Source organism: Crotalus tigris, unplaced genomic scaffold (genome assembly GCF_016545835.1).
Source record: "Crotalus tigris isolate CLP2741 ecotype Arizona unplaced genomic scaffold, ASM1654583v1 scf7180000017952.28453644438:3035480, whole genome shotgun sequence".
Classification (NCBI taxonomy): Eukaryota; Metazoa; Chordata; class Lepidosauria; order Squamata; family Viperidae; genus Crotalus; species Crotalus tigris.
Window position 1 is genome coordinate 1,546,964 of NW_024096741.1, and position 19,013 is coordinate 1,565,976.

The 19,013-nt window shown below is 35.1% G+C and overlaps 1 protein-coding gene across 10 annotated transcripts in view; it reads right to left on the minus strand.

Moving 5' to 3' along the window:
* Window positions 1–567: 567 nt before the first annotated feature.
* LOC120308860 (carbonic anhydrase 3-like) overlaps window positions 568–19,013 on the minus strand; it is a 62,765-nt gene continuing 44,319 nt past the window's right edge. For 5 of the 10 annotated variants that reach the window (XM_039345464.1, XM_039345463.1, XM_039345462.1 and 2 more), the window contains 5 exons: window positions 12,080–12,198; window positions 10,846–10,938; window positions 8,101–8,166; window positions 7,096–7,251; window positions 569–2,330 (listed from right to left, as the gene is read on the minus strand). In XM_039345464.1, the coding sequence (XP_039201398.1) occupies window positions 2,211–2,330; window positions 7,096–7,251; window positions 8,101–8,166; window positions 10,846–10,938; window positions 12,080–12,198 (554 nt within the window). In that variant the 3' untranslated portion in view covers window positions 569–2,210. The other 5 variants (XM_039345459.1, XM_039345461.1, XM_039345460.1 and 2 more) reach the window with 3 other exon arrangements.

Here is a 19,013-nt window from a genome sequence, read left to right on the forward strand (position 1 = left end):
TGAATGCAAAGGCTACAGGAGGATTGTGTTTGAAAGAGTAGAAGAGGTGACAATAAGCAAAATTTTGGAATTGCAGTGTAAATTCCCAAATTTAGTTCTTGATCAAGTCATCAAAAACTGTATGGACATAAAATTTATTTATGATTGTTGCTTTAGAAAAAGCAGATGATATAGCAAATAGGCTTGATTTATAACATATTTTCAGCAAATGTGGAGTTGAAATTTGGTTGCTAAATGTGGATTATAAATAATTATAATATATTTATAAATAAATGTATTTTTTCTCACCTCTGGGGAGAATCTGACAGGCAATATTTAGAAAGAAATTTCTTAAAGGTTTAACTTACTAAAAAAAAATGAAAACTGTCCTATGGAGTAAAATGAAGTAAACAAGTATGGACAATTTTCGTGACCTGTCACCTTGTAATTTTTTGGTTTTTCCTTTTTGTTTTTAAAATAGTCCATGTGCATTGTCTGTTGATGGAGGACACCAAACTTAGATTTCAATCTATTAAAAAAAAACACAAAGCATACTTTTCAGGACTTCAAATTATGTGATCAGAAAAAAATGTTGATTCTGAAAGAAATAGATTTATTTTTGTTGTTTTACAAAAGCAAGTATGTTGCCATCATACAGTACAATTTGAATTGCTTTTCTTGGAAAGCAAAACCCAAAGCAAGAAAGAAAATCAACCCAAGCCAACATTTTATTAATAATTAATGCAAAGACAAAGATTTTATTTTTAATTTGGAAGGAAACAATCCATTATTTAAAATTTGAGGAAAATACTCTGACGCTTATAAATTACTAATTATATATACATAGGAGATATAAAAGTTTTTTTTCAAAAATGTAATTGACATTGAAAAGTCCAGATATATTATATTTTCCATTTCATAATTGGTTTCAAATCTAAAATGAGATCTGTGTAAATCTCATTGCATTATGAAATTTCTTTCCATTTATAACAGCAATTCTGAATATAATGCACACTATCTGCATTGCCACAAAATGAATGACTAAATAATCAAATCAGGATAAGATCAGAATATTACTTTTTGGTATGCTACAGAACAATAAAGCACAACTAAAAACCAAATACATCATACTTTTTTCCCCTTTCAAGAAAAAAGTGTGCTTTTAATTCTCTGAGATTATCTTCATATTAAGCAAATCTAAGATGTTCAAAATATTCATAGTTATTAACGTGAAATAAAGTTTCACAATTATAGGATAGAATATAAGTTTTATATCTCATCCTGTCTTCTGTTTGAAGATATTAATTTATATTTCAAGAAGGATAAATAAATACTGTAAATATATTAATATGCTGGGGGTTTTCTTTTTTATTATTTAACTGCACATATTTTCTCAAAGTCAAATTTCCTAAAATCAATAGGCCTTTCAAGGAAATTTGGTATAAAAATAGAATTTGAATGTTATTTTTTTGTCTATGACCTTTAAAGGCATATAGGATTATTGTTGAAAAAAAATCCTCTTTCACCAATTTCAACTGGTATAGAAGGTAGTTGGAATTTGACCAGTTTTAAATTAAGAACATTTTAATAAATTGTGAAAGGGGAAAAGAAAAATATTTCAAGATTACATAAAGCTGGTTTGGTTATCACTATAATATGGGGAAATTATAGCAACTCAGCAAGTGCATAGATCTATTATTTGATGGCTTCTCCTTCCAGTGGGAATGGCTAAATAAATCACAGAACGTTTATCATTATATCAGATAAAAGACTTTTTGCAATACTCATAAGCCAGATTCTGAAGTTAAAAACAATACTTGACTTCTTAGGCATATTATAACTGCAATAGTCAGATGTCTGTTAGCTGGAGTCCCACACATAGAAAAGACATCTGGTTGCAGAAAACAGTTTAGCCAGGGCAGTGGGCAGGAACAGCCAAATGAGTAAGGCTGAGCAATTGGAAGCATTTGATACATGCTGCTCAGTCTCTGTAACATCATGAAGTAGTATATGACTTCTGAAAAGAGAGGTCCAACATATCGATAGACAAATTAAAGTTTTACTATAATTATTTTCCCCCCTCAGGAAGTTAGATTCATTTAGTAAGTTGTCCTGCTTCATTGCTTAAAACTTTTGGCTCAACAGCACAGATCCAGAGGAAGAACCACCTATATACAATATGAGTGCAAAACCTTAGATCTTCATGACTCCTCTTTACTCCTGTAAAGATTCTATTGACATGTTGATCGTATCATCCTGTTATTGAGAGGCTGAAGAGGCCGCCAGTTGTCCACTAAAGGACAATGAATATCTTCTGCGCTATTGCTAGAAAGGCTACGCAGCTTTAACATCTATGAAAAGGAAAAATAAAGATGTTCCTAAGACAAATTTAGTTAAAAATGATCTTAAAAAGCATTCAAAAGATACTAGAAAGATAATTTCCTAAAAATTGCCAGACTTTGTTCAAGGGAAAAAAAATGCAATAGAACCATTGTTGTATTTGTTCTGTAAACTTCTGCTTGGCTTATTTTCTAGTGAACTTCTCACCCAAGTAGAAATGAACTCTTACCTGTTACTTATTTGATTCTTTTTAAAAACATTCTATAACTATCCAGTCGTCTATTCTAGATTAGATTTAGATTAGACTAGATTTCTTCTGAGTGCTTCTTTCTCTAATAGAATTGATAAAGGATAGTGTTGTTGTCTAAATAAAAAAAACTCTTTTATCTGTTAGAAAGAATAAAATTTCCAACCACTTTTATGAGACTGAATTAAAATATGAGATTCAAGATATGCAAACTTTGGACTTCCAGTTTGTATCATAGCGACACGGCCAAGGGATTGCAGGGCTCCATACCCCACGGCTGGTTTCGCCCTGCCAGGGAACCCTAAATGGGTCTAAAGTTATCCCGGAGAGATGGTAAAGAAGGAGGGGACCCGTGTCGATCATGGAAAGATGGCAGTTGATCCATTTGATCTGGGGAAAGCCCTCCAAACTGGCAGGAGAAAGGCTAGCAGCACTTCCATGACTAGCTAAGACAACTGAAACAAAAAAAAGCACCAACTAGAACAGATTGTGAACAACGTGTTTGGAATTGGGTGAGAATATCAATATTTTCTCTTCTATTTTACAGCTGGATTGCCTGGAAAAGACCCCCCAAAAAGCAAAAAAAACCCTCCGAAAATAAGAAGGAAAGGGATTGCAGCTCCACCCTTCCATAGGAAGCAGCATTTTAATTTTTATGGGGGACAGAAATACATTGAAGTAGAACTAATAAAAAGCTATAGTTTGGACAAACAAAACTGAGGAAATTGTTTGAAAGAGTATTGGGAAGAAACTACAAGAAAATATTTTTTTTTGTTTTAAAAAGTCGGAAAATGAATATCTAATGACATCTAGTGGTGGATTAGAGAATAGCACTACAACTGTCTTGACTGAGAAACTGGCAAGATGTCCAGAAACAGATAACAACTTGTTCCTTTGATCCCCAGTGACTCTTAGTTTAATAGAGAACAGCTAGGAACAGAGAAAAATACATTGGGTTATCTACCACAGAGTGAGAACTACAATTGTTATAAAAACTGCTGACCTTCCTGGATTATAAACATCTACTGAGCTTTGATTTTTAAGCTTAAGAACTATTTGCAGAGAAAGAAAAAACTTGACTTTTGGCTACTTTTTTAGGGGCTCTTGGACTGTTCTTAGGTGGTTGAATATTTTGGACTGCAAACTTTGGCTGATTGATAATTGTTGGACCCCTGAGCAGAAGACCTGTTATAAAATATTGCTTTTAGTGGTGGATTAACAACTGGGAACACATTGGATTATAAAGGTCATACATAAAGACCATAAGAACTATACAAGACTTTGCTGCATGGACCTTAAGACTGGTTGTATTAGATAGGGCTAATACTCAAGGATTATGGTATTTTTGATAGAATATCTGAGGGGGAAGATAAAATGGATGCTGCATATCTAACCAAAAGTAGTAGAAAACCACATTCAATATTTTCATCTAAAGCCCCCAGCCCGGTATATCAGGAATCTGTAGGAGTGACACCTCAAGACAAGGCAAACACTTCCAGGAGGAAATCCATGCTATACTGCAATCAATTCAAAAGACAATTCTTTCACATAAAGACACAAGAAAAAACATGATGAGAATAAAAACAATCTAAACAGCATAAATGAGCAAGTTCTTAATCTAAGCTTACAATTAAAAAAACTCTCAGAAAATGAGGACAAAGAATGAACAAACAAGTCAGAAAATAGAACATAAACCAGAGGAAAATGACCAAAAGTTGGAGCTACAAATAAAGAAAATTACAGTCTGGCACAGGGCAAAGAAAAGTCTACAAGATTTTATTATAATACTGGAAATGGAAAAGGCACCTTATCTTTCAGGACTTCAAAATATACCCGAGGACAAGAAAGAAGATCTGATAAAATGGATTATAGAGTTGTCAGGAGAATCACTAGAGTTTGGGAGACAAAAAATGAAAAGAGAAGTTGAGGGAGAAGAAAAGTGGGAGTGGTTTAATGAATACAAATGGGCAAAATTCCCCCTCAAAAATACTCCACCTAAATTGTCTCTCCCTTTCTAAACAACATCCATAAAAATACAGAAAAAATCCTTGGTGATTTGAATACACTGACTTGGAAAGTGGCTTGGCAAAGGAAGAAGGCTAGAGTTAGGCTTAAGAGAACAGATTATTTGACCTACCAGATGGGGTATTACATGACCAAACATTTTTTTGAATATGATTAAAAGAATAGATAACTTTTGGATATCAATGGATTTTATAGTAAGAGGGATATGATTTATAATTAGAACAGCACTTTTTTATGATATGGGAAATGTAAAAATATTGGGATGGCTTATGTGAGTGAAAATGTCTGGACATTTAAATGTAACTAACTTTGAGAAAATCATAACTGACAAGAATATTTTGAATACTGATAGGAAACTAAATTTAAATAAGAGCTTGAAAAACAGGATCTACATTGATTCAATAAGAAGACCTTAATTGCAAATACAACTGAAACATAAGCTGATTAGAAAAGATGTTATATACTGATATTATTGTTATTTGTATAAAAACTAGAAAAATGTCTATATCTAATTTTGTATGTCTCAATAGTATCAAGAACTGTATTTGCTTAATGCTGGTAAAATGAGAATATTACTGGAAGAAGAGAATTAAGGAAGTATATTACTATCTAACATGTTAACTATGGAATTATAGAAATTAATTACTATTAATCATTGTTAAATATGTGAATTTAGACAACATGTTGTTTACCAAGCACCAAAGATTGTTACTGTAAAAAATCAATAACACAGATATAGATATATAGATATAGATACAGATACTGATACCGATACAGATATGCAAGCTTTATTAAGTCCATTAAAAAAAGATCTTATTTTGAAAAAAAACATTGTTGTATTGATTTAAGGTGGGTGTGCACTTTATGTTTATAAGGTAACTGAGGGACTTGGAGGTTCTTTATTTTTTTACTTTGTACGCTGCCCTGAGTCCTTTGGGATTGGGCGGCATATAAATATTTGAAAATAAATAAATAAATAAATAAATTTAATATATAAGTATTATAGAGTTTTTCATTATAGGGCTTATGTCAAAGGTAACACTGATCAGGTGATCTCCCATTGCTGCAAGAAAGGAGCTTATCTGCTGATAAAAATCTCTTCATGGCAGCACTGCTTCCTAGAATGTCTATGTAAGGTTTAATGTCATGTGATCAGTTGGACACTTTAATAAGCACCAGTAAAAATGGGGCCTCTTGGAGTTTAGCTCTACTCCATTTACTTGAAAAATAAGATATCCTCCCCTAATTCTCTTTATAGCATCACAAAGTAAGTGTAATTGCCAACCTCCTGTTTTTATTGAACAAAAAGGGTTTTAGCTGGAATTCATTTAATGCTATAAAGTCCATTAGGAGCAAGTCACCCCAGACTTCATAGTGGAATTTTTCTATCTCCCTGCTTGAAAGATATAAAAACTAAGACAGTTTTGGACTACATCATATAAAGCTTTGTATCAAAAACTCATGAAGTCCTTATTCTGCATCCCTCTGTGCTGTTGAAGCCACACTTGGAATTCCGAACACTGCATTTTCAGAAGAAAACTGACAAATTAAAATCCTCAAAGGAGACAGAGGAACTTAAAATTAAAGGAGCTTAAGAGTTAAATCTGGCAAAAAGAAGACTAAGGGGAGACATGATATCAATGTTCAAGTACATATAAAAAGATGGTATAGAAAAGATGGTCAGCGATTATTTTCCATACAAATTGGATCAGAAATACTGAGTACAAGCTGTAGCTTCCTAGATTTCACAATTATAAGAAAATACTTCCTGATCTTAAAATCCCTACTTAACATAGTGGAATAAGACCACTTACTGAGGGCGCAAGTTTGTTTAAAAAATGGTTTAACTGATTTTCTTACCACTTGCAGAAGAATGGATTAATTTCTAACTCCACAATTCTATGATGTTATACAGGTAGTCCTTGACTTATAACCACAATTGAGCCCAAAATTTCTATTGTTAAGTGAGACAGTTGTTAAGTGAATTTTGCCCCATTTTATAACCTTTATTGTCACGGTTGTTAAATGAATCACTGCAGTTTTTAAGTTAGTAAAGCAGTTTTTAAGTGAATCTGGCTTCCCCATTGACTTTGCAAGTCAGAAGGTCACAAAAGATGATCACATGACCCCAGGACACAGCAATCATTGTTGTCAAGCATCCGAATTTTTATCACATGACCATAGGATGCTGCAATGGTCATAAGTGTGTAAAAGGGTCATAAGTCATTTTTTTCAGTGCCATTGTAACTTTGAACGGTCACTAAATGAACTGTTGTAAGTCAAGGACTACCTGTAAAATGCTCTTAGGTCTTTGCTTATCATTCTGATTCATTTCCTTTAGAAATTGTCCAATATTTCTCATGAATACAGCAACACAATATATCAGAATCATGTATATAATTTTTGGTAAAGCAAGATTATACTTACTAATGAGCACAGGCATATTTAAACTTGCATAATGTATATATATATATAAAAAATAACTGCTCTAATTTCTAATTTACCTGCTGTTCATCAACACTTATAGGCTCTTTCATAATAATCCAGGTAACACACTCTTCACATGGAGGCATTGTAAAAGAACCTTGATAAGTAAAGTAACTTCGATTTTGAGGGAAGAGGATAGATGGATCAAAGTTTGGAAAAGGAGCCTCTTTTCCCTTAAATAAATCAGAAATAACATAATTAAATTCAGTGGCAGAGACAAAAGAGCTCTCTACAAAAGCTTTATTACAGCTGGATAATGATGATCACTGGTATAGATAGCTTCAAGGTGTAGTTGAGATCACAGAATAATAAAATTAATAAACATTTTATTCTAATATCTATCATCAGTCAAAAGTTATTCCAGATTTACCTAATATTAGATACCTTGACCTTATTAAGTCTGCATTGATTTTATTAAGTATCCCCAAGTAGTTTGAAATCTGGATCCATAATAAAAATGAAATATTAGTCCAAATTGCTTCTTCTGACCAAAAAAACCACCCCAACTTTCAATTTAAAGGCAATAAAGAGAATCTCATGAGCAAAATCAATTGAGAAGCTTTACTTCTGAATCAAGACTGCTGTGTCTAGAAAATCTTCCTTTAAATAATCTCTTACTTGCTCCACTCTCATTAAACTTCCCATGGGAAATTGTCAGCTATTCTTTTTTTAAAGATTTGTTACAATATTCCTATTGTCCATATGTTTCGTGCTAGTTCTCAGTACTAGTTGTTGCTACAGAAGATTCATATCTCACTCATAACCATAACCTTGTTCATTTCATACTGCTTGACATTTTGTGTAAATACAATCATTGAGCTTCATATGCATGGCATGGCTTAGTATGAAGCCAGCTAATTGTCTCATTCAATAAATCACAGTTAAGCATACTGTAGTTTGGCATATGTTCATAATATCATATTTTTATGCATTATCTAAGTATGTTGTCTCCCTTTATTGAAACATATTAGATTGACCATGTTAGAAAGCTTTGGTACTGACTAGAATGTTCTTTTACATACCTTTGTTTTAATACCATCTATTTCTTCAATAATTCTTTTCATCTCTGGCTTAGGGTTTTTTCCTACCTGTCATACAGAAAACAGACAGTGAGCAGGCATGAAAGGTGATTATCTCTCAAATTATAATAGTATACAGAATTAGTTGTTAACTATCCCATATGTCCATTGAAGTAGCAACATTTGGGGAATATCTTACAACTCCTACCAATAATACTAAGTATACAAACAAAAAGAGAATAACATTGGTTGGTGTTATTTAATGATGCTCTATTTTGAATGACTGTAGTATGGTTTTAATTTCAGTGAGTGTTTCTAGACTTCAGAAAACATTTTGGCAGTGGTGCTGAAAGTGAAAAATAATTGAAAATATTCACAAATTCATCTTTGGCTAACTGATGCTCTCCAGCTGTGTTTGACTACAGATCCTGCAGTCTTCATCCATAATAGTTCTTTATATTTTTAGACTGAGAATAATGGGAGACAGCAATAGCAATAAGACTTATATACCACTTCACTGTGCTTTACAACTCTCTCTAAGCAGTTTACAGAGTCAACATATTGCCCCAGCAATTGGGGTCCTCATTTTACCAAGCTCGGAAGGATGGAAGGCTAAGTCAACCTTGAGCTGATCAGGATTGAACTGCTGACAGTCAGCAGAGTTAGCCTGCAATACTGTATTCTAACCCCTGCACAATGAGATGTACTTCAACACATCTTAATAGTATCAGGTTAGGGAAAGCTGACCTAATGATCGACTCTGCAGTATCCAAGCCAACTTCCTATGTCTTAAGGCAGCTTTCTTGCTGCTTTGCAGATATGTTGAATGAATTTCCATAAACCCCAGCAAGTGTGGCTCTTTTTCATGCTAGCTGGAGATGTCAAATTCAACATGCAGAAGTCACCAGCTTGGAGGAGGCCTCTCTAAAGTACTAAACATTCTTATCAAGATCTGTACAGATTTTCTTCAAAATACCAAGTATTAGTGTTGTTGCGTTCAATTGGTGGGGTCATGTATCAAGTATGAATTTTGTATCATATTTCTAAAGTACAAATGTTAATTACTAATAATACTCTGTATGAATTATTGCCTTAAATTGTAACAAAACTGAATATGACTAATAAACTGTTTCTACTATTTACAAAACAATAAGTTCACATCTAGTACAAAGACACGAAAAAGGTATTATGACCTGACCAATTGAACTCAATAACACCAATCCTCCTTCTTTCAAGAAGCAAGTTTGAAGTAGGACTGTTCCAAGGAATTTGGGGTCTGCAATTTTGTTTGGATAGTCATTATAGCAGAATATTATTAAAGATCATTATTTTTAACTGAATACTGTTTTCAACCATTAAACATCCCTAAGAATCTATGTGGATTGAAAGAACCTACAAATGTTATTGGATTAAAATAAATAAACAATTCTAAAAGAAGAAGAGAATAAGAAAAAGAAAATTTCTGAGATTTGACAGATGTGCAATTCCAGGTGTATATAGCAATACAATCTATTCCTCTCCAGTCAGTAACTTAATTCCATTCCATCAAGTTTTCATTCAAAGAAACAGCTATAAGATTTTTCAACGTGTGAATATAGCAACATGACTATAATTGTGTTTTAATTGTATAAATCTACATAACAATAATTAATTGTAATTATTACTGTTATAATAATTATAATTAATGAGGGAGAGGAATTGAAATACTACACTTGATGTTAGCCAAAGGCTGAGAAATGATGAAGTTGAGAAAACTAACTGCAGCCAGGCATAAATGCTTCTCATTCCTTTTTCCTCATTCTTCAACTCACAACTTTATTCACAAGCATACAAACTTATGTTTCACCTGCCTGCAATAATTGAGCTGCACCATGGCATTTTCAAGAGTTGTATAGAGGAAGCTTACCAAAGCCAATTCTAAGAATGGGTATGGGTATGTAGGAGAAAAGAAGATAGGAAAACAGCAAGCAGGCGAGAGAGCGGGAGGTGATGTCTGAAGATTGACAGGACTACCATTCAATTGCCAGAACCACAAGCTATGGTAAGCAGCACATCCTGATCGAATTCCAGGAACTCAGCTTGGGAGTTCAGCTGGAATACTCAAAAACAACACTGCTTAAGAGCAGAGCTTGGAGCCTGGAGGTTGGCCTGGAACTCAGCAGCAACTAGAAAAGAGCATCCACACCAAGGCAGCATCTCATCCCAACTATTACAATAGACAAAGACTGTAAGCCACTTTACAGACTTTTATTTCAACCAAATATGAAAAGGACTGAATATAAAAGATTAAGTGTTAAAGACACATTTATATGGTGAAAAGCCAAGAAGACTGGAGTTAACCCAGACTAATAGCTTATTATTGGAAAAGGCGTTAACTATAACAAAACACTGTATACAGATTTGTTACACTGTGGTACATCCAGTCCTTGGAAAATGAAGAACATTCACACAGTATTCCATGTATTAAGGGACACTGTGAATACTATGGTGGACTCTTTCCTCAAGCTTCATTAGAAATTAGAAAGATAAGCTTGTACAGTCAGTCCATTAGTATGGCATATGATGGGACAGTAGAGGAAGGTAGAAGATAGGTGTCGGCACTCTGTATGTTAAGGTCCATAACAGCACAAAGATGATATGCATGGTGAAAAACAGATAGCATCAATGTCCAAAACAGATACGATTTTTGGAGCCACAACTGAAAATTACTGTGAAAATATGCATAAGAAAATAGCAATCAGAACTTACTTGCATTAGAATGGCTACAATAGCCGCCCCATCAGTTTTTCTCAAAGCATCAGCATAATTACTATATGAGGAATTCCAGTGTACCAAATGAATCTAAAAGCAAGGAAAACATTATAGTTAGATATCAAAACAGGTCTTAATGGAACTTGGCAAAATTTCATAAAATTCTTTGCATTTCCCAATATCTATCTGAATCTTAGTACCTAGATAATCAATGAAAATCACTGAAATGAAAATGTTAAAAATCAGAAACATACAAACTGTATTATGCATTATCTAATTATTTTTGTTCTTTTAGAAAAAATGTTTAAAATGATAGGGTCAAAAGGTAAGATTACACAAAATTGCCAAATTTAAATTAAATGGTTTTGATACTACCATTTTTCTCCAACCGAACATCTTCCAGACTATAATACTTATTCTCAGACAATATGAGCAATGGCCAAGCAGATCTGAAATTATGAGTCATCACATACCTTTGGAAGCATATAAAATATATTGAACACCCATGGTTTAATTATCTTCAGGATAACATCAAAATACTATAAAAATTCCCATTAGTCGTGCTTTCAACATATCAAGTTGTAACGACTGACAAATAAGTATATATAGACTTTTTACATATTACATATTCTGAGACAGGACATCTTTTATGAATAAATGCATATGTATCTACATGTATATATGTAATTAGCACCTGTTTTGATAAATGTGCCCAGCCAATTTCCATTTTCATTTTAAAAAAGAATGCTGCATCAATCACTATATATGCTGGTTATATACAGTAGATATCCTCATCTGTATACTGACACAGATATTGATGCTACTACCCCAGTCTTCTTATATTCTCTGGTCATTTGGGAGTCTTGAAAAGAACACATCTGAACTTTCAAATTGAGATCCAACCCTATTCTGTGATCCATTTTCATCTGTCAATTGGAGTTTGAATTATTATTTATTCACCAGAAGAAATAACTTGTTTATTTGCCTAGGACAAATTAATTCAAAGACTTAACATGTTAACACTGAAAGCATGCATGGAACATTAAATCTGATGTCCTTTATCTCTGGCCACCAACCATAAACCCCGGTGGAACCTGATTGAAACTGCAATTCATCCACATCTAGCGGACAACTGGCTTCCCATCTCTGCTAAGCCTTTATTAGACTATCTGCACCTGGTTTTCTACTGATAAGGGGAGATCTTCCAGTATTTCCCACAGAACCTACTCACCTCTCCTGCATGCCTTTTTGCATCCACCACATGTTCTGAGCCTTTGTCACTGGTAGAACCCCAGTGGATGTTAAGGTGACGGAGCCTGTAAATCCCAGGAAGTGGTCCTCCCCTAATCACTGCAAAGAATAGTCTAGATTAACAGGAGATTTTGCTATGCTATAACACATGGTACAACCATAAAGTAAGATGAGCATTTATGAGCATCTCTTGCCAATATTACTAATGGCAAAGGGGACGTCTCATCTTCCACTGCATTTCCAATCCAATGTTCATAAGACAGGGCATCTTTGGTCAACCACCTACCTTTAGCACGTTGAAAGGTATATGTCGTGACATTTAGTATCCTTCTTTTCTGCTTTAATATTCCAAGTTGTATCAAGTGATTGGTTTAGCCATAACTGAAAATAGTCTAGGAAATATTTTGATGGAGAAGAACAATGTCCATTGCTTTGGCCAGAGCCATGCTATTCCCCCACACCCAACTGATCATCAGATTGAGTGTTATAGTGTTTTGCCATGATATTTTGCCAATATTAGGAACAATGCATGTACAAGATACAAATTGTCATCTAACAGTAGATGCCAATTATGAACAGGCAGTATGACTGAATTCACACATTTGTCACTTCTGATTTAATTAACTTTTTGCATCTTAGGTTAGACTGGCCTTTGGCCCAAATTTATATCCTTCCTATCTATAAATCTTGTCTTTCCACTTAATGAAGAACTATATGTAGTAACTAGAAAGGATCTGAAATGTAAGGTAACTTTTCATATCACAGAAAAGTATTTGGAAGTTTCCTATATGTAACACTTTATTCAGTTGATGAACAGCAAAAAATAAAATACTGCAATATGAAAGATAAATCAAATAGAGTTTGGTTTCATTATTAAAGCACCAGGATAGAAACTAGAAGAGTGTAGTTCTAATCTTGCCTTAGGCATGAAAGCCATCTCTCTCTCTCAATTTACCTCCCAGTGTTGTTGCAGGGAAAATAGGAAGAGAAAGGAGTATTAGGGTTAGGATTAGGAAGGCAGAGGAACACATTTCAGTTGTAAAGCTGTACTAATTAGGGTTGCAATGTTTCCCTTGGATCTTCCTCCCACTTTACTTGGGGTAACCAAGATTGAATTTGCCCAGCCACTTCTATTCCACCTCTGTTGAGGCCCAGGTTTCTTGTAAAAAAAAATGTATCAAATCACATTACGTAATCAAAGAAAGGATGGTCTTTTAATAGTTCTGACCAGCCTGCTATATTCCAAATTAATAGGGAGATCACATGAGCATCTGGTAAGAGTAATATAAGCAGGTTTTGGCAAGCCAATGTTGTAAGAGCATGATGTTGGGATGGTGAACCAGAGAAGGTCAGCAGGACCTCTGCCAAGCAAATCCTGTGGTTGCTCATGGAAATCCACTTCTCTGGTGACAAAGTTGGCACCATCCAATAGTACTTGCATCGCGGCAACTTCATTCAGTGTTCTCAGATGTGGAGTTCAGGTATTATGATGATCCTGCATGGGATCTACTAAGGCGGGGTTATTTATAATCATTGAGGAATATGTCAGTAAGTTTCCATATAAGTCTTAGGCTGGTGTGATACGGAAATGCTTTAGGGGCAAATGTGTGGCTCTCTTCCTCATCACCAAGGGCACCTGGATTCAAGCTGATTTTCACAGATGATTCTGTAGGGGATTTTTCTGATTTGCAATTATGGACCTTGTAAGGATCTCAATATAGAGAATATCTCCTCAATAGTTAGTATGTTTTAAATACATAAAAACAATTATCATTATTAATTAGAAAAACATTTTAAAAGTTTTATTTAAAAAATTAATTATAAAAACATTATAAAAAAATTAAAATTATAAAAAAACAGAACAAACAGGAAATAACAGCAAAGGATGTTAATAATGACATAATCAGGTCTTAAGGGATTGTGAAACTAGAAAGTGATGAGGCCAGTGTCACCTCAGAATAGATTCTACAATGTGGGCACACCACAGAAAAGGCCATCACTTTGGGCCCTTAGCTCCCTAGCTGACAGAACCTATAACATACTCTCTCTGCTAGATTCTGGTGGAACAGGCAGTTAGAGATGGGCAATCTTCAAGAAACCAAGCCTCTACCATGACAGGCTTTAAAGGTCAACAAAGTATCGTGAATTGGACTCAGAAAGACATAGATAACCAATGCAGCTCGTAAAGCACACACAATTGCTCATGATACCACATTTTGCAGCAGCTGAAGTTTCCAGTTATTCATCAAGGACAGACCCATGCACAGCACATTGCTGCAGTCTAACTCAGAGGTCATCAGGGCTTGAGTGACCATGAATAGGATCCTTTGATCCAGGAAAAGACGCAACTGGCACACAAAACAAAGCTGTGCAAAGGTCCTGCTAGCCAAGATTGCCACCTGCTCACTGAACCAGAGTGATGAGTCCAGGAGAACCCCCTCAGATTGTGTAGAAGGTCTGTTTAGGATAATGCAATCCCATCCAGCACCAAAGATGGTACAGTTCCATTACCAGGAGTTCTCAAAATCCAAAGCCTATCAGTCTTCCCAGGGTTCAGTTGAAATCTGTTGTTTCCCATCCAGACCCTCACAGCCTCCAGACACTGCGATAAAACATCCCCAGCATCACTAAACTTGTCAGGAGAAGAGATGTACAACTGGATGTCATCAGCATATTGATCATACATCACCCTATGGCAGTGTTTCCCAAACTTGACAATTTTAAGGCATGAGGACTTCAACTCCCAGAATTCCACAGCCAGCAATGCTGGCTGTGGAATTCTGGGAGTTGAAGTCCACATGCCTTAAAATTGTCAAGTTTGGGAAACACTGCCCTATGGCAATGGATGAGCTCACCCAGTGTCTCATGTAGATGATAAATAGGAGGATAAAGAACACCAACTCTTGGAGCATATCACATATAGGAGCCTGAGGGCAGGATCTCTCTTCCCCAATCACCACCAACTGGAATTAACCCTGAAAACCAGCCAAACATCATGCCACTCTCCCCCTGTCTTTTGAATCAATCCAGAGGGATACTGAAAGCTGCCGAGAGGCCAAGTAAGGTAAGTATGGACCCACATCCACCTTCACACCCACACTAGAGATCAAAATCATGACCAATGCTGTTTCCATTCCATTCCCAGGTCTGAATCCTGATTGAAAAGGATCCAGGTAATTAAAATATACCATTATAAAGGAACATGAAAGTGAAAGGCAGCAGCTCAGAAAAGTATGTGTTGCTGTACTGATGCCATGGCTCTTTCCTCCTGAAGTTTTTCTCCTACATATTTTTAAAAGATGCTCAGTATAACACATAAGCCAAGATAATGACAATGTAATTCTACACTGTGTCCACTTCTGTAGTCAGATAAGAAGGTCTAATTTATTAAGATTATATTTCCCTGTCTCAATGTCAATGTCAATTAAGGGAAATGCAACCAGTGAATGAACTTATAGGCAGAACTGTACAACAGCATTGTGCACTCCATCCCCAAGGCAAGCACCAGACAGGACAGAAGTCATATGATATGGATTGGCCCACTACTACAGTATGGCCTTCTAACTATGGAAAAAAATTATTTGCATGAAAAAAATCAATATCAAACTATTTCCAACATATCAATAAAATTCTTCTCTCAATTTGCACTCAACTGAGCTATAAAAACCTGCTGTTTCACACAACTGCTTCCTGCACAATTAGATCTCTATGTATTGTATTTAGTTTTAGATACAGTCATGAAAGTACCTAAGTAATTTCCAAAATGCTCATAACTTCTCTGAGTACTTATGTCTAATTTTTCACATTTTGATGCCATTATTACCAACCTATATGTCTATGCCACTGGACTATGGACTAATTACCACCAAATTTCCAAGGAGTCAGTGACTATCCTTTTTGCAGACTTGCTTAAACCTCTCATTAGTTATATAATTGAATATATATTTTTCTTTTTTGTTGTTGTTTGCTTGCTGCTTCTTTAACAGAGAAGAAAAATAAACAGGCAGCCTTGTGATTTTGTGCTGTCTGAATAGAAAAATAACATGGCATCTTCTAAGTGTACACTAATTCCAATAGCATTCATCATCTATTAAATATGAAGGAAACAGGCTATTTTTCAGGATGTAGGGTAGCCATGTATGCAATTATTTTATCATGCATCTTGCGGTCACCTGAAGCAAGTACTCCACATTGTTCACCAATAGGGCCAGCCTTGAAGAGAATAAGTGTAGAAGGACAATTTTGTTCCAAGAGTTTCTTTACTAAGAACACTAAAGAATATGGAGTCACATGACCTGGTATATCAATGGGTATTCTATTTTCTGATTCATATGTAGCATACTTGAAAGCCAGCTGCAAAGGAGGAATAGTGAAAAAAGTACTTTTCTGTCCATCCTGTACAGTTATTTAATGTACTTGGTTGGCTACTATTTATCTGCATAAAAATAAAGACAAATGTTCCATTCTTCAGGCATGGAATAAATCTATTAATAACTTGCCAATAAAAATCTTCAAATGCTCATCTATTGTCCTCACAGCAAAAGAGAGGAATTCAAACCCATACATTTTTCTTAACGACAACATTTTTATGACAATAGTCTAGGTTAGTGTTCCCCAACCTTTTTGGCCCCAGGGATCAGTTTAATGGAGGACATTTTTTCCACAGACCAGTGCAACCTAGATCCCTCTCATGTGCAGTTTACGTAGGGCAGGGGGGTGGCTGCAAATACAGATGAAGCTTAGCTCAGTCACCCACTGCTCACCTCCAGCTGGACAGCCTGGTTCCTGACAGCCCAAGGACCATACTAGTCCAGGGCCCGGGAGTTGGGAACCCCTGGTCTAGGTCACATAAAAAAGCAACTTTTTAAAGCCTTTTTTTTAAAAAAAACAAACTATAGTACTCTAATTCTGTCAGTTCCTAACAAAAACACTGCAACACTGAATAATATTTTGTATGAAGTACTTTGAAAATTCATTATAAAAAAATCCTTAGTACATTGTGGTATCAGTGAATGGCACTGATTGATCAAGTCAGGAATGTTATTCCGCTTCACATAAAGTCATGGGAAGACCACACTATATTGATACAAAGTTTTGAAAAGCTTCATATATTGTCAGATTTACAGTAACAGGTGAGAACCACAAGTGAAAAAAAAAAGGAAGCTCAGCCATCCCTTAGGGACAAGTGATGGCTTTGCAGTTTTGTTTTATGATTAAAAATAAATAAACAGTATAACACAGTTGGCCATGTCAATAACAATGCAATTAACAGGTCCAAGAATAAATAGACAATTGGCATGTTCTTTGAACATAACGGTCAATAAAGTCAGCTAAGAACTTTTGACAATGATATGGTGGACTTTTCTGAGATGGAAATGCCTATCTAAAATACTGCTCATTTTCATAATGCCCAAGAGTGCCATTTATTTCATGAATTCAGGTCATGTTGAATTCAAAGAGAAGAGATTATTCTAGCATAGCATACTGGAAACAAATCTCAGTTTTGACCTAAAATGCCCCTGCCCATGAGTTTTAACTCTAGGCCTCCTGAGATTCTAGCCACACATTCTTTTGCAGCCTAAAAAGGAGAAAGCACCCGACTCCAGTGGGCAGAAAGCTGATCACTACCGCAATCCAAGAGGGCCTTCGTTTGAAGCAACATTCAAGTCTTTTGACTGCCAGCAATAGCATGGAATTTCAGAGTTAATGCTACCACAGAGCTCAACCTTTTGTGTCAGAGCATTGCTGGTCTCTCATCAGTGATTAATATCTATGTACTTGAATACTCAAGGATAAAAGATATGTTAAGCATAGGGCAAAAGGCTTAGCTTTGTCTTTTCTGTAGCTGGCATTGTGATGTTGGCCAGTCCAGAATAACACTGTCTCTCCCTTTCAGCTTTGGAATTCTGTTCATTTTGATTAGTGGTACTGGAGCACTCATACAAAAGGACATTATAATCAATTAAATGTAATGATGCAAAAAAAAAAATATCCAAGGGCTACAGTACATGAGGAAGGGATGCATTCTATTGTAACCATACAATGCAAAGTGACAAAGGGAACAAAAAGGCACATGATTTGTTCCTTCTCACAAGAACATGAATAGCAGGTACTCCAATGAAAAAATGTAACCTTATAGCCAAGAATTCACTCCAACAAGAGAGTAGATAAGAACTGACATAAAGGAAAATACAAAATACAAATATTACATTGAAACTGCAGCAATGCACACACACAAAAGCAAGAAAATACATTTCTGTACATGAGTGTGCAGGGGTTCTAATCCTTAAACATTTGAAAGCACTTACAGTCCATGAGGACTGTATCTTAACTATGCTGTTAAAACAAGCCTTAAAATCATATCATTGGTCCAAGTATGGTCAGTTTTCTAACATTTCTTTTAAAAGCAAAAAACTGCTGTTCTGCAACTCCTTTTCCACTTTCTGAGAAAAGGTTATTGCTTTCACCCTATACCAGAAAATAAAAATCAGCTTCATGGACAATGCCATGGGCTAATGAGAAGATTTTGATATATTGATATATAACCACAGATGCATATGGAAAGAATCGTAGAGATCACAGTAAAATGGCATTCTTGCAAGCTGTTTCCATGTGAACTGCAAGTCTAGGGATTAATCCAATCAATATTGTGGCAAAAAAGATTAACATCACAAATCATCTTCCAAACCTTTAAAATAGTTAAATGAAACTATTGGAAATATAGAGTAGGATTCTTTCCAAAGCAAGCAGAACTGAATCAGGGCCTTCGCTACAACTGATGTACAATTTGGCTGTTTGGAATTTTTGCTGACTAGAAATTGTTTATTGCATTTACCTAACTGTTCATTATAAGACTTATTTTATGTTTATTCTTAAATTTCTTTCTGCACTTGTGACTTGTTCCTTGTTTTGTG